Raw genomic sequence first — 15,289 nt, forward strand, 5'->3', positions numbered from 1 at the left:
GCTGCATTACCCACAGTCTCTAATCCCAGGATCCCAGAGTTGCTGCATTAACCACATTCCCCAATTCTACGATCCGAGAGTTGCTGCTTTAACCACAGTCCCCAATCCCAGGATCCCAGAGTTGCTGCATTAACCACAGTCGCCAATCCCAGGATCCCAGAGTTGCTGCATTAACCACAGCCCCCAATCCCAGGATTCCAGAGTTGCTGCATTAACCATATTCCCCAATCCCAGGATCCTAGAGTTGCTACATTCACCACATTCAGCAATCCCAGGATTCCAGATTTGCGGCATTAAACACATTCCCCATTCGCAGGTTCCCAGAGTTGCTGCTTTAACCACAGTCCCCAATCCCAGGATCCCAGAGATGCTAAATTAACCACATTCCCGGATCCCAGAGTTGCTGCATTAACCACATTCCCCAATCCCAGGATCCCAGAGTTGCTGCAGTAACCACATTCCCCAATCCAAGGATCCTAGAGTTGCCGCATTAACCACAGTCGCCAATCCCAGGATCACAGAGTTGCTGCATTAACCACAGTCCGCAATCCCAGGATCCCAGAGTTGCTGCATTCACCACATTCAGCAAACCCAGGATCCCAGATTAGCGGCATTAAACACATTCCCCAATCCCAGGATCCCAGTGTTGCTGCATTAACCACAGTTCCCAATCGCAGGATCCCAGAGTTACTGCTTTAACCACATTCCCCAATCCCAGGATCCCAGTGTTGCTGCATTAACCACAGTCCCCAATTCAAGGGTCCCAGAGTTCCTGCATCAACCACGTTCCCAATCCCAGGATTCCAGAGTTGCTCCATTAACCACAGTCATCAATCCCAGGATTCCAGAGTTGCTGCATTAACCACAGTCCCCAATCCCAGGATCCCAGGGTTGCTGCATTACTCACAGTCCCCAATCCCAGGATCCCAGAGTTGCTGCATTACCCACAGTCCCTAATCCCAGGATCCCAGAGTTGCTGCATTAACCACATTCCCCAATCCTAGGTTCCCAGATTTGCTGCATTAACCACAATCCCCAATCCCAGGATCCCAGAGTTGCTGCATTAACCACATTCCCCAATCCAAGGATCCTAGAGTTGCCGCATTAACCACCGTCCACAATCCCAGGATCCGGGAGTTGCTGCATTAACCACAGTCCCCAATCCCTTGATCCCAGATTTGCTGCATTAACCACATTCCCCAATCCCAGGGTACCAGAGTTGCTGCATTAACCACAGTCCCCAATCCCAGCATCCCAGAGTTGCTGCATTAACCACAGTTGCCAATCCCAGGATCCCAGAGTTGCTGCATTAACCACATTCCCCAATCCCAGGATTCCAGAATTGCTGCATTAACCACATTCCCCAATCCCAGGATCCCAGAGTTGCTGCATTCACCACAGTCCCCAATCCCGTGATCCCAGAGTTGCTGCATTAACCACATTCCCCAATCCCAGAATCCCAATGTTGCTGCATTAACCACATTCCCCAATCCCAGGATCCCAGAGTTGCTGCATTAACCACATTCCCCAATCCCAGGATCCCAGATTTGCTGCATTAACCACAGTCCTCAATCCCAGAATCCCAGAGTTGCTGCATTAACCACATTCCCAATCCCAGTATCCAGAGTTGCTCCATTAACCACAGTCCCCAATCCCAAGATCCAAGAGTTGCTGCATTAACCACGTTCCCAATCCCAGTATCCAGATTCGCTCCATTAACCACATTCCACAATCCCAGGATCCCAGAGTTGCTGCATTAACCACAGTCGCCAATCCCAGGATCCCAGAGTTGCTGCATTAACCACATTCCCCAATCCCAGGATCCCAGATTTGCTGCATTAACCACAGTCCCCAATCCCAGGATCCCAATGTTGTTGCATTTACCACGTTCCCAATCCCAGGTTTCCAGATTTGCTCCATTAACCACAGTCTCCAATCCGAGGATCCCAGAGTTGCTGCATTAACCACGTTCCCAATCCCAGGATTCCACAGTTGCTCCATTAACCACAATCCCTAATCCCACGATCTCAGAGTTGCTGCATTAGCCACAGTCCCCAATCCCAGGATCCCAGAGTTGCTGCATTAACCATATTCCCCAATCCCAGGATTCCAGAGTTGCTCCATTAACCGCAGTTGCAGGATCCCAGGATCTCAGAGTTGCTGCATTAACCACAGACCCCAAACCCAGGATCTCAGAGTTGCTCCATTAACCACATTCCCCAATCCCAGGATTCCAGAGTTGCTCCATTAACCACAATCCCCAATCCCAGGATCCCAGAGTTGCTGCATTAACCACAGTCCCCAATCCCAGGATCCCAGAGTTGCTGCATTCACCACATTCAGCAATCCCAGGATTCCAGAGTTGCTACATTCACCACATTCAGCAATCCCAGGATCCCAGAGTTGCTGCATTCACCACATTCAGCAATCCCAGGATTCCAGAGTTGCTACATTCACCACATTCAGCAATCCCAGGATCCCAGATTTCCTGCATTAACCACAGTCCCCAATCGCAGGATCCCAGAGTTGCTGCTTTAACCACAGTCCAAAATCCCAGGATCCCAGAGTTGCTGAATTAACCAAATTCCCAATCCCAGGATCACAGTGTTGCTGCATTAATCACAGCCACCAATCCCAGGATCCCAGGTTTGCTCCATTAACCACAGTCCCCAATCCCAGGATCCCAGAGATGCTGCATTAACCACATTCCCCAATCCCAGGATCCCAGATTTGCTGCATTAACCACAGTCCGCAATCCCAGGCTTCCAGAGTTGCTGCATTAACCACAGTCCCCAATCCCAGGATCCCAGAATTTCTGCATCAACCACATTCCCCAATCCCAGGATCCCAGAGTTGCTGCATCAACCACATTCCCCAATCCCAGGATCCCAGATTTGCTGCATTAACCACTTTCCCCAATCCCAGAATCCCAGCATTGTTGCACTAACCACGTTCCCAATCACAGGATTCCTAATTTGCTGCATTAACCACAGTCGCAAATACCAGGATCCCAGAGTTGATGCATTATCCACTTTCTCCAATCCCAGGATCCCAGAGTTGTTCCATTAACCACAGTCCCCAAGCCCAAGATCCCAGAGTTGCTGCATTAACCACAGTCCCCGATCCCAGGATCTCAAAGTTGCTGCTTTAACCACAGTCCACAATCCCAGGATCCCAGAGATGCTGAATTAACCAAATTCCCAATCCCAGGATCCCAGAGTTGCTGCATTAAGCACAGTCCCCAATCCCAGGATCCCAGGGATTCTGCACAAACCACATTCCCAATCCCAGGATCCCAGGGTTTCTGCATCAACCACATTCCCCAATCCCAGGATCCCAGATTTGCTGCATTAACCACAGTCCCCAATCCCAGGATCCCAGAGATGCTGCATTAACCACATTCCCCAATCCCAGGGTCCCAGCGTTGTTGCATTAACCACATTCCCACTCCCAGGATTCCAGATTTGCTCCATTAACCACAGTCCCCAATCCCAGCATCCCAGAATTGCTGCATTAACCACAGTCCCCAATCCCAGGCTCCCAGAGTTGATGCATTATCCACTTTCCCCAATCCCAGGATCCCAGAGTTGCTCCATTAACCACAGTCCCCAATCCCAGGATCCCAGAGTTGCTGCATTAACCACATTCCCCGATCCCAGGATCCCAGAGTTGCTGCATTGACCACATTCCCCAATCCCAGTATCCCAGAGTTGCTGCATTAACCACAGTCCCCAATCCCAGGATCCCAGAGTTGCTGCATTAACCACATTCCCCAATCCCAGGATCACAGATTTGCTGCATTAACCACAGTCCCCAATCCCAGGATCCCAGAGTTGCTGCATTAACCACAGTCCCCAATCCCAGGATCCCAGAGTTGCTGCATTAACCACATACCCCAATCCCAGGATACCAGATTTGCTGCATTAACCACATTCCCAATCCCAGGATCCCAGAGTTGCTGCATTAAACACATTTCCCAATCCCAGGATCCCAGATTTGCTCCATTAACCATATTCCCCAATCCCAGGTTTCCAGAGTTGCTCCATTAACCGCAGTCGCAGGATCCCAGGATCTCAGAGTTGCTGCATTATCCACGTTCCCAATCCCAGGATCCCAGAGTTGCTGCATTAACCACAGTCCCCAATCGTAGGACCCCAGTGTTGCTGGTTTAACCATGTTAAATCCGTGATTCTTTAAATAGGATGTTTCCCCAAGAACTACACGGATGCTGTAACTTAACAATCAACAGGTATTTACTGGAGTAGACTAGTCTCAAGACTGAAGTACAGGAGCCTGCTCCGGCTTTATATACAGGTGTGGTCACTGCCGGTACTACAGTATACAGGAGCTGTAAAACAGTTCTCTCTTAAAGGTACATACACAACAATTCCTCCCCTTTTAGATTAACAGTACCACACCATTCATTTCACAATTAACATTTTTAACATGCAACATTAACTGAAAATAGTCCATTTATAGATTCAGTCTTTGGGGCGGCTTCCTGATCCTTTCGGGATAGTGCCTTTCCTGAGGGTCTTGTTCTTGGTGCGGAGGCGATTCTGGCCCCTTTTCGTCGGTTAGTTCATCGGTTTCCACTGCTACTGGTTCGGAGGTAGATGCTACCGGTATGTCGGGTTCATCCCCAGGTACTCAAGACATGGGGTTGACTCGTTCCTGTGACGCTAAGATCTGATCGACGTGGCGTCTCACAATGTTCTCCCCGACATCCACTGTGTACATTAATGGCCCCTGCCTTATGCATATCGTTCCGGGTTGCCATTTCTCTGTTTGGTAGTCACGGGCCAAGTCTGGTTGTCCTACATTGAAGCTTCTTGTCGGCTTCTCATTAATGTGCTGGAATTGTTTATCCTCAACATTTCTTCGCACATTGGGTCTGAGCAAATCCAGACGAGATCTCAACCTTCGGTTAAAGAACATCATGGCCGGGGTCTGGTTGGTAACTGCATGTGTCGCATTTCTGTAGGCTAATAGGAAATTGTCCACCTTATGCTGTAGTGGAATTTCATCGTCGCACATGGCCTTTATCGCCTTTTTAAAGGTTTGTACGAACCTTTCAGCCAATCCATTTGTGGCTGGATGATACGGGGCGGATGTGTAATGCCTTACCCCATTCCTTCTCATAAATTTTCGAAACTCTTCGGACACAAACTGTGGTCCATTATCAGAGCAAATCTGCTCTGGCAAGCCGTTCCTGGCAAATATGGTCCGTAGGACTGCAATCGTTTTCTCTGTAGTGGTTGAGGACATTTTTATCACCTCAGGCCATTTCGAGTGAGCATCCACTGCTATTAAGAACATTGAGTCCATGAATGGACCAGCAAAATCAATATGCACCCGTTGCCATGGAGAGGAGGGCCACTCCCATGGGTGTAGAGGGGCATGTGGTGGTGCATTTTGGACCTTCTGGCATCCTGAGCAGCTCTTGGTGAGGTCCTCGATTTGTTGATCGATCCCCGGCCACCACACATAAGCCCTAGCAAGGCTTTTCATTTTCACCCCTCCCAGATGACCTTCATGGAGCTCATTTGGCACTCTCTCCCTTAACTTGGGTGGAATCACCACTCTGGATCCACACATCACTGTCCCCTGGCAATGAGAAGGGACTAATCAGTAATCTTGTTGTACGGGGACCCTTGGGTCAGAGCGATCATAACATGATCGATTTCTCACTCGAAATGGAGAGCGAAGAAATTGACTCAGAGACTAAGGTCCTGAATTTAAACAAGGGGAATTATGATGCCATGAGACGGGAACTGAGTAGGTCTGATTGGACAACGTTCCTGGGAGGACTGGAGGTAGATAAACAATGGCAAACATTTAAAGATAGAATGACAAAATTGCAAAAATTGTTTATACCAATCTGGCATAAAAGGAAATCTAAAAAGGTGACTCAACCGTGGATAACAGGGGAAATTAGAGACAGCATAAAATCCAAAGATAGGGCGTATAAAATAGCCAAAAAAAGCGCCAGAGCGGAAGATTGGGAACAGTTTAAGATAGAGCAAAGGAGGGCAAAGGGCATGATCAAGAGGGGCAAAATAGCTTACGAAAACAAGCTGGCGGAAAATATAAAAACTAACTCCAAAAGCTTTTATAAATATATCAAAAGGAAAAGACTGGTGAAAACCAAAGTTGGTCCATTGCAGTCAGATACGGGGGAATATATAATGGGAAATAAGGAAATGGCAGATCAACTAAATGCATACTTTGGGTCAGTCTTTACGAAGGAAGACACAAAAAACCTCCCTGGGATATCGGGAAAAATAGGGACATTGGCAAAGGAGGAACTGACGCAAATCAATATCTCTAAGGATATGGTGTTAAGGAAGCTAAAGGGATTGAAGGTGGACAAATCCCCAGGGCCTGATAACATGCATCCTAGGGTACTGAAGGAGGTGGCCCTAGAGATAGCGGATGCACTAAGGATGATTTTTCAGAATTCATTAGACTCGGGAACAGTGCCGATGGATTGGAGGGTAGCTAACGTTACCCCACTATTCAAAAAGGGGGGTAGGGAAAAAGCAGGTAATTACAGACCTGTAAGCCTTACATCAGTTGTGGGCAAAATGCTGGAGTCCATCATTAAGGATGAAATAGCGGAGCACTTAGCAAATGGGGACAGGATAGGACAGAGTCAACATGGATTTACAAAGGGTAAATCGTGCTTGACTAATCTATTGGAATTTTTTGAGGGAGTAACTGGTAGAATAGATGGGGGAGAGCCAGTAGATGTGGTGTACCTGGACTTCCAAAAGGCCTTCGATAAGGTCCCACATAAAAGATTAGCATGGAAAATTGAGGCTCATGGGATAAAGGGGAAAGTTTTGGCGTGGATAGGGAACTGGCTGTCAGATAGAAAACAGAGAGTTGGAATAAACGGCTCATTTTCTGAATGGCAGGCAGTAACAAGTGGGGTACCACAGGGATCTGTCCTGGGCCCCCAGCTGTTCACAATTTACATTAATGACCTGGATCAGGGAGTCGGATGCAGCATTTCCAAATTTGCAGACGACACTAAACTAGGAGGTGGGGTGGGCTCAGAGGAAGAGACCAGGAAGCTCCAGAGCGATTTGGACAGACTGGGCGATTGGGCGGATAAATGGCAGATGCACTATAATGTGGACAAGTGCGAAGTTATCCACCTTGGGTGCAGGAACGGGAGGGCAAATTATTATTTAAATGGCAATAGATTGGGAGAGGGGGAAGTACAGAGAGACCTGGGTGTTCTTGTACACCAGTCACTGAAGGCGAGCATGCAGGTGCAACAGGCGGTCAAGAAGGCAAACGGTATGCTGGCCTTCATAGCAAAAGGGTTAGAATACAGGAACAGGGATACCTTGCTGCAGCTGTACAGGGCACTGGTGAGACCACACCTCGAGTACTGTGTACAGTTTTGGTCGCCTCATCTGAGGAAGGATGTTCTTGCCATGGAGGGGGTGCAGCGGCGATTCACCAGGCTGATACCAGGAATGGCGGGAATGACCTATGAGGAGAGACTATGTAGTTTAGGGATGTACACACTGGAGTTTAGAAGATTGAGAGGGGACCTCATAGAAGTGTATAAAATTCTGACAGGTCTAGACAGACTGGATGCAGAAGGAATGTTTCCCTTGGCGGGTGAAAACAGAACTAGAGGACATAATTTAAGGATAAGGGCTAAACCATTTAGGACAGAGATGAGGGGGAATTTCTTCACTCAGAGAGTGGTGAACCTGTGGAACTCATTGCCACAGAGGGCAGTGTACGCCAGCTCATTAAATATATTTAAGAGGGAATTAGATATATTTCTACGGGCAAAAGGGGTTAAGGGTTACGGAGAGAAGGCGGGGACGGGATACTGAATTAAAGGATCAGCCATGATCTCATTAAATGGCGGAGCAGGCACGAAGGGCCGAATGGCCTACTCCTGCTCCTATCTTCTATGTATCTATGTATCTATGTATACTGACAGCTGTTCTCTTCTGGATGAGAATGCTGGCAACAGTGAGTCGCCATGTGTTGGCCATCCCCTCACCGTCAAATCATATACCCGAGACAGTGTCGGATCATTGCGGGTCTCCTTCTCTATATCCGCGTTCGTTACTGGCAATCGTTCAATTATTGACGAATAAAATATCTCGATAGGGTCCACTGCTGGTGCTTCCTCCACAGTAGGCAGTGGCAGGCATGATAGCCCATCAGCGTTTCCATGCTGTTTCGTGCCTTTATATTCTATTTCATATTGATTCGCCCCTAGAAAAAGGGACCATCTTTGTAACCGTTGTGCAGTCATCAGTGGAACGCCCTTCTTAGGATTAAAGATGGAGACAAGTGGTTGGTGGTCAGTCAGCAAGGTGAACTTCTGCCCATGCAGATAGTGGTTGAATTTTTTTACTCCCCATACTAGGCTGGGGGCCTCCCTGTCAATCTGGGCGTAGTTGCGCTCGGCTGAGGTTAGTGACCGAGATGCAAAGGCTACTGGCCTCTCCAACCCGTCTGGGAATTTGTGCGACAGCACCGCTCCAATACCATAGAGTGATGCATCACATGCCAAACGAATTGGTAGTGCTGGGTTGAAATGGGCCAACACCTCTTTTGATGTGATCAATTCTTTACACTTCAAGAAAGCTCGTCTACGTTCGTCATTCCACTTCCATGGCACCCCCGTTTGCAGTAGGGTGTTCAGTGGGTGTAATACCGTGGACAAATTTGGTAAGAACTTATGGTAGTAGTTTACCAGCCCGAGGAACGACCTCAGTTGTGACACATTTTCCGGTGCTGGAGCCTTGACTACTGCCTCAATCTTTTCAGGGGACTTATGTAACCCCTCTTCATCGATGACATGGCCACAATACGAGATCTGCTTCTGGAAAAACTCGCACTTGTGGCAATTAGCTCGTAGCCCATACTCCTTTAATCTGGTGAGCACCTTCTCCAAGTTGGCGAGGTGACCACTGTCATTTACACCCGTGACCAGGATGCCGTCCAAATAACACTGGGTCCCTGGAATCCCTTGCAGGACTTGATCCAGTGCCCTTTGCCAAATAGCCGGAGCCGATGCTACCCCGAACACCAGCCAGTTGTATTGGTAGAGACCTTTATGAGTGTTGATCGTGAGGTATTGTTTCGAGGTTTCTTCTACCTCCATTTGCAAGTACGCCTGGGCCAGATCAATTTTGGTGAAGCGTTTACCTCCAGATAGCGAGGCGAAAATATCCTCAATTCGTGGAAGCGGATATTGTACCGTGTGAAGGACTGGGTTCACTGTCACCTTAAAATCCCCACAGATGCGGACCTTCTTTGGTTCCCCAGGCGTATTACTCAACGACTTCGTCATTACAGGAACGATGGGTGTAGCCCGCTCGCTCCAGTCTACTTTGGACAGTACTCCTGAACGTTCCAACCCTTCCAGCTCTGCTTCGACGGCTGGTCTGATTGCATAAGGCACTGGTCTGGCCTTAAGAAACTATGGGCTTGCATTTTCCTCTATTTTAATCATTGCTGTTATGCCTTTTAGTGTTCCGAGTCCCTCCTGGAACACTTCTTTTGCGTCAGTTAGCATTTTTGACAGTCGTCCAGGTGTGACGTCGTCATCCTTTTTGGCCTCAACCTTCAGTGCCTGTATTGAATGCCAATCTAATTGTATCTTCCGGATCCATTCACGTCCTAGCAGTGGTGGTCCTCCATCTGGCAATACATATAAGTCCATTTTAGGTATTTCCTGGCCTTTGTATATCACTTTCACCCTTATTTTTCCTTTGGGGTAGACTTTTTGCCCAGTGTACGTCTTCAAGACAATCTCTGTAGCTTTCAAGGGTATATGTGAAAATAGCCGCTTGTAGTCCCTTTGGTTTATGACTGTTAGGGCTGATCCTGTGTCCAATTCCATTTTCACTTGGACTCCGTCTATCTTGAGTGTAACCCAGATAGTCTGGTAATCCTCCATTTTGGTTACCTTATGTAGTTTCAGACAACCCAGCTCCTTGCTTCCGGAGTCTGTGTCACTTTTCTGTTTGTCTGAACTACTGTCCATCACCTTGTGTACCTTTTTGTACTTCTCCTGTGGAGACTTCTTGCTGTTGGTTTTCTTCCCAGACCTGCAGACTCTTGCTATGTGTCCTGCTTTTCCACACTGTCTGCACACTTGGTCCTTGAACCAACAATCCTTCTGGTCATGCGTTGTTCTGCCACAGCGGTGTGGAGTTTAAGTGGTCCTGTAGGATTTCTACTATGCTTTTGAAATTCTTATTCACAGGCTTCTCTGGGGTTATTAGGTTTCGCAGTAACCCATAAGATTTTGCACCCATGGAATTTAACAAAACCAGTGCTTTCCTAGCATCTGGCACTTCATTCGCCCTGCAGTACACCTCAATATGTTCCACATATGTCGCCCAATCTTCGACTTCATTGTCGAACGTAGAGATACTGCCACTCTTCGGCATCCCTGGGTGTGATTTAACTGTCAAAAATGGCGACTCCCGCACTTACCCTTCTTCTCCGCTGGCACAAAATGGCGTCTCCCGTGCTTTCCTTTCTTCCCGCGCTCGCCCTTCTTCTCCGCTGCGGCTTCTAAAAATGGTGTCTCCCGCGCTCTTCCTTCTTCTCCCCGTGGACACTGTTCAGCCCTTGAGCCCTGGCTGTGCTCTGCGCGTTCTTTTTTTCTGTGCGCCTTTCCCATTTCCGCCGCTCGGTCCTGAACCCGGCTGCTGCTTTACCCTCTCTCTCTCCATTTTGTTTTTCCTCGACGCCGCTCGGTTTTCAACCCCTGGTTGTGCCCTGTGCGCTTCACCCTCTATCTTACCCCGTCGATGCTGCTCGGCTTCTTCTCTGCCGTCGGTTGGCTCCAGCCGCCGCTGTCCGGGAAGTGTCTGCGCTGTACCTGTCGTCAGTCTGTTGCTGATCGTCGTGGCTGGGGAACCAAGCCCGGCTCTCCACAGCCTCCCCTGCGATGTTCACTCTCTGCCGGACGACTGGGCGGTTGCTCGTGGTCGACGCCCGTGTTTCTGGCCTCGACTTTCTTCCACCGCCCTCCCGGAGCGAATCCTCGAAGGGAAATGCAGAGTTGCAGGTAGATTCGAATCGCCACTCGTCGCCACTGTTAGATCCGTGATTCTTTAAATAGGATGTTTCCCCAAGAACTACACGGAGGCTGTAACTTAACAATCAACAGGTATTTACTGGAGTGGAGTAGTCTCAAGACTGAAGTATAGAAGCCTGCTCCGGCTTTATATACAGGTGTGGTCACTGCCGGTACTACAGTATACAGGAGCTGTAAAACAGTTCTCTCTTAAAGGTACATACACAACAAACCACAGTCCCCAATCCCAGGATCCAGAGTTGCTGCATTAACCACATTCCCCAATCCCAGGATCCCAGATTTGCTGCATTAGCCACAGTCCCCAATCCCAGGATCCCAGAGTTGCTGTATTAACCACAGTCCCCAATCCCAGGATCCCAGATTTGCTGCATTAGCCACAGTCCCCAATCCCAGGATCCCAGAGTTGCTGCATTAACCACAGTCCCCAATCCCGGGATCCCAGATTTGCTGCATTAACTACAGTCCCCAATCCCGGGATCCCAGAGTTGCTGCATTAACTACATTCCCCAATCCCGGGATCCCAGCGTTGCTGCTTTAAATCTGACATTGATTACCTGATTCAAATCAAAGTTTTCCTGAACATTCTCGGTCTGTTTCACTGGGACAGCAGCTCCGATCCCCAGCAAGAGTGCAATGAGCATCAGCACAGGACCGCACCTCATTTTCTCTGGTCAGCTCTGGTCTGTTCCAAAGTAACAGAATAAACTGACAATGTGCAGCAACAGGGAGCTGTCTGCCTTGGGATGTCCCAAACCCAGGTTATTTAGAGCAACAGTTAGTCAAACATCTGGTGTTGATGTTATTCATTAATCATTAAAGCTCGATGGAGCTATTGAGAAATCAGCAAGAACCCAGAGGGCTGATCAGGCAGTCTGAATTCACACAGATCAGACAGGGAATGGGTAACGAGCAGGATAGTGGGATTAGATTAGGTGGAAAGCACCCATGTGTTCGTTATTACTTGGTATCATAGGTACGAACTGACAGTTTCAAATGCAGAATATTCCTTTGTTTAGGAAAGTTTGTGGGGTTTACATAGGATTACGCAGGATATGTAGAACAGAAACAGGCCATTCGGCCCCACCAGTCCATGCCGGCGTTTATGCTCCACTCGAGCCTCCTCCCGTCTTTCCTCATCTAACTATTAGCATAACCCTCTATTCCATTCTCTTCTGTTTATCTAGCTCCCCTTAAATGCATCTACACGATTCGCTTCAACCACTCCCTTTGGTAGTGAGTTCCACATTCTTACCACTCTCTGGGTTGTTGTGTATGTACCTTTAAGAGAATAACTGGTCTCAGACTGCAGTACCGGCAGTGACCACCCCTGTATAAAAGGCGCTAGAGAGCCTCTGTTGTTTAGTTTCGTTTATGCCTTTCACCAGTAAAGATCTGTTGTTTTCTCTCCTGCTAGTCCGTGTCTCTGTTGAGATACCGCGGCAAACGTGGGAGTCGAGACCAGAGCTATTGAAAACACAACTGCTTTATTCCAACCACATGACAAACAGGAACTAGAAAAGCCCGCGCATCCACTTAAATACTTCCCAGACAGGAAGTGCTCCCAGCAGCCTGTCCCTGCGGAAAACAAGTTGCTGGAGGAAAGGGCCCCCGGCTGGGGGCTTCTGCTTAGACTGTCTGTGCCGCCATGAGCGGATTATGTCCAGTGGTGGCGTGTCGCCACAGAGCTCCCCCCAGAATCCGCTTAGGAGGAGTGGACGAGTCGTGACGGTGGTCTAATGGTTCTGCTGCAGCGGCTCTGAGTGGTCGCCGGTCTGGTTGGTTGGGTCGGGCGGTTCGCCGCCGGCTGTGCTGGCTTGCCGGGGGGACGGCCTCTAGTTGGAGACTGGGCCACGGGGACCTGTTCCCCTGGTTCTGTGTGTGCTGGTTTGAGCCGGTCGATGGAGACTGTCTCGACCCTGTCGCCGAGTCGCAGCTTGAAGACCTTGTCCCCGGTTTGTAGTACCTCATACGGACCGTCGTACGGGTGTCGCAGGGGCCCGCGCTGCACGTCGTGTCGCACGAAGACGAAGCGCGCCTGCTGTAAATTTGGCGGGACGTGAGGTGCGAGTTCGCCGTGTCGGTTGACCGGAAGTGGGGCGAACTGCTGAGCGGAAGAGAAAGAGTCGAGCCGCTGCTGTTCGGCCGACCAAGGCTTGGTAGGCTCCGGAAGGAATTCGCCTGGGACGCGCAGCGGTTGTCCGTAGACTAACTCCGCTGCCGAGGACTGGAGGTCTTCCTTGACCGCGGTGCGTAGGCCGAGTAGCGCCCACGGTAGGCGGTCAGTCCAGGTACTGTCCTGCAGGCCGGCGTGGAGTGAGGCCTTGAGTGACCTGTGGAAGCGTTCACAAAGTCCGTTGGCCTGCGGGTGGTACGCCGTGGTGCGGTGGAGCGTCACCCCGAGGTTGCGTGCTGTGGCCGTCCAGAGTTCGGAGGTGAACTGGGCGCCTCTGTCGGAGGTTCTGTCGGCCGGTACGCCGAACCTCGCAACCCAGGTGTTAACGAACGCCCTGGCGATGTCGGCTGTGGTGGTGGAGGTCAGCGGCACTGCCTCGGGCCAGCGTGTGTAGCGGTCGACCATCGTGAGGAGATAAGTTTGGCCTTGCGATGGCGGCAGGGGACCGACGATGTCGACGTGTACGTGGTCGAAGCGGCGGCTGGGTACCTCGAAGTCTCCCAGGGGTGCTTTGGTGTGCAGCTGTACCTTAGCCCGTTGGCAGGCGAGGCAGGAGGTGGCCCAAGTCCGAACATCTCTGCTGAGGCCGCGCCAGACGAAGCGCTTGGAGAGGAGTTTGACGGATGCGCGGGAACCCGGGTGAGAGAGCCCGTGGAGCGCGTCGAAGACGCGGCGGCGCCAGGTCTCAGGGACGACCGGCCTGGGTTGGCCGAGTGAGACGTCGCACGTGACTGCCGTGGCTTCGGGCCCGTGCGCGACCTTGGCTAGGCGTAGCCCTGGCAGGCTGGTAGCCGCCGAGAGGAGGTCTGGGTCCGTGAGCTGGGCCGCTGCTAGTTGTGCGTAGTCGACCGCGAGGTGATTCGCACAGACGGCGGGACGGGAAAGGCAGTCGGCGACCACGTTGTCTCTACCGGAGACGTGCTGAATGTCCGTAGTAAACTCGGAGACGGCCGCGAGCTGGCGTTGCTGCCTAGCGGACCAGGGTTCGGTGTGCTTGGCCATCGCGTATGTGAGTGGCTTGTGGTCCACATACGCGGTGAAGGGACGGCCTTCCAGGAGGAACCTGAAATGGCGGACCGACAGGTGGAGTGCGAGAAGCTCGCGGTCGAAAGTGGAGTATTTGACCTCCGGGGGGCGCAGTTGGCGGCTGTAGAAGGCAAGTGGCTGCCACGCGCCATTGACCCACTGCTCGAACACGGCCCCAACCGCGTGGTCGGAGGCGTCGGTGGTGAGCGCGACCCGGGCATCGGCCCTCGGGTGCGCGAGCAGAGTGGCGTCGGCGAGCGTGTTTTTGGTGGCGTCGAAGGCGGCTGCCGTGTCAGTGGTCCAGGCTATGTCCATCTTGCTGGATTTTTCTCGGAGGGAGTCGTATAGGGGCTTCATGAGGGCTGCGGCTCTGGGGATGAACCTGTTGTAGAAGTTCACCATCCCGAGGAACTCCTGGAGGCCCTTGATGGTTGTGGGGCGGGGGAATTGCTGGACGGCCTGCACCTTGTTGGGCAGGGGGACGGCCCCAGCAGGGGTGATGTGGTGACCGAGAAAATCGATCTCGGTTAGGCCGAATTGGCACTTCGCCGGGCTGAGGATGAGCCCGTGTTGGGCTAGGCGCCCGAACAGGATGCGAAGGTGTTCGAGGTGTTCCTGTTTGGAGGAGCTGGCCACGAGAATGTCGTCTAGATAGATGAATAGGAAGTTCAGGTCCCGGAGGACTGAGTCCATAAGGCGCTGGAAAGCCTGTGCTGCATTCTTGAGGCCGAAGGGCATCCTCAGGAACTCGAACAGGCCGAATGGGGTGATGACGGCCGTTTTGGGGATGTCCGCGGGGTGTACGGGGACTTGGTGGTAACCGCGCACCAGGTCGACTTTGGAAAAGACGGTTCGTCCGGCCAGTCTGGCCGAGAAGTCCTGGATGTGTGGCACCGGGTATCGATCGGGGGTGGTGGCGTCGTTGAGGCGGCGGTAGTCCCCGCAAGGGCGCCAGCCTCCGCCGGGCTTGGGGGCGATGTGGAGGGGCGAGG

General features: G+C 51.1%; 1 protein-coding gene across 1 annotated transcript in view; it reads right to left on the reverse strand.

The window, feature by feature from the left end:
• The window catches only part of LOC147101938 (protein AMBP-like), a 178,593-nt gene extending 166,742 nt beyond the window's left edge, over positions 1 to 11,851 (reverse strand). Inside the window, exon 1 of the mRNA XM_085965955.1 lies at positions 11,653 to 11,851. Coding sequence (XP_085822081.1) covers positions 11,653 to 11,760 — 108 coding nt within the window. The 5' untranslated portion in view covers positions 11,761 to 11,851. The remainder of the gene's footprint in view (positions 1 to 11,652) is intronic.
• Between the last annotated feature and the right edge of the window lie 3,438 nt (positions 11,852 to 15,289).

The sequence above is a fragment of the Somniosus microcephalus genome, chromosome 23 (genome assembly GCF_052327205.1).
Source record: "Somniosus microcephalus isolate GS21.2 chromosome 23, FLI_Smic_1.0, whole genome shotgun sequence".
NCBI classification, from domain to species: Eukaryota; Metazoa; Chordata; class Chondrichthyes; order Squaliformes; family Somniosidae; genus Somniosus; species Somniosus microcephalus.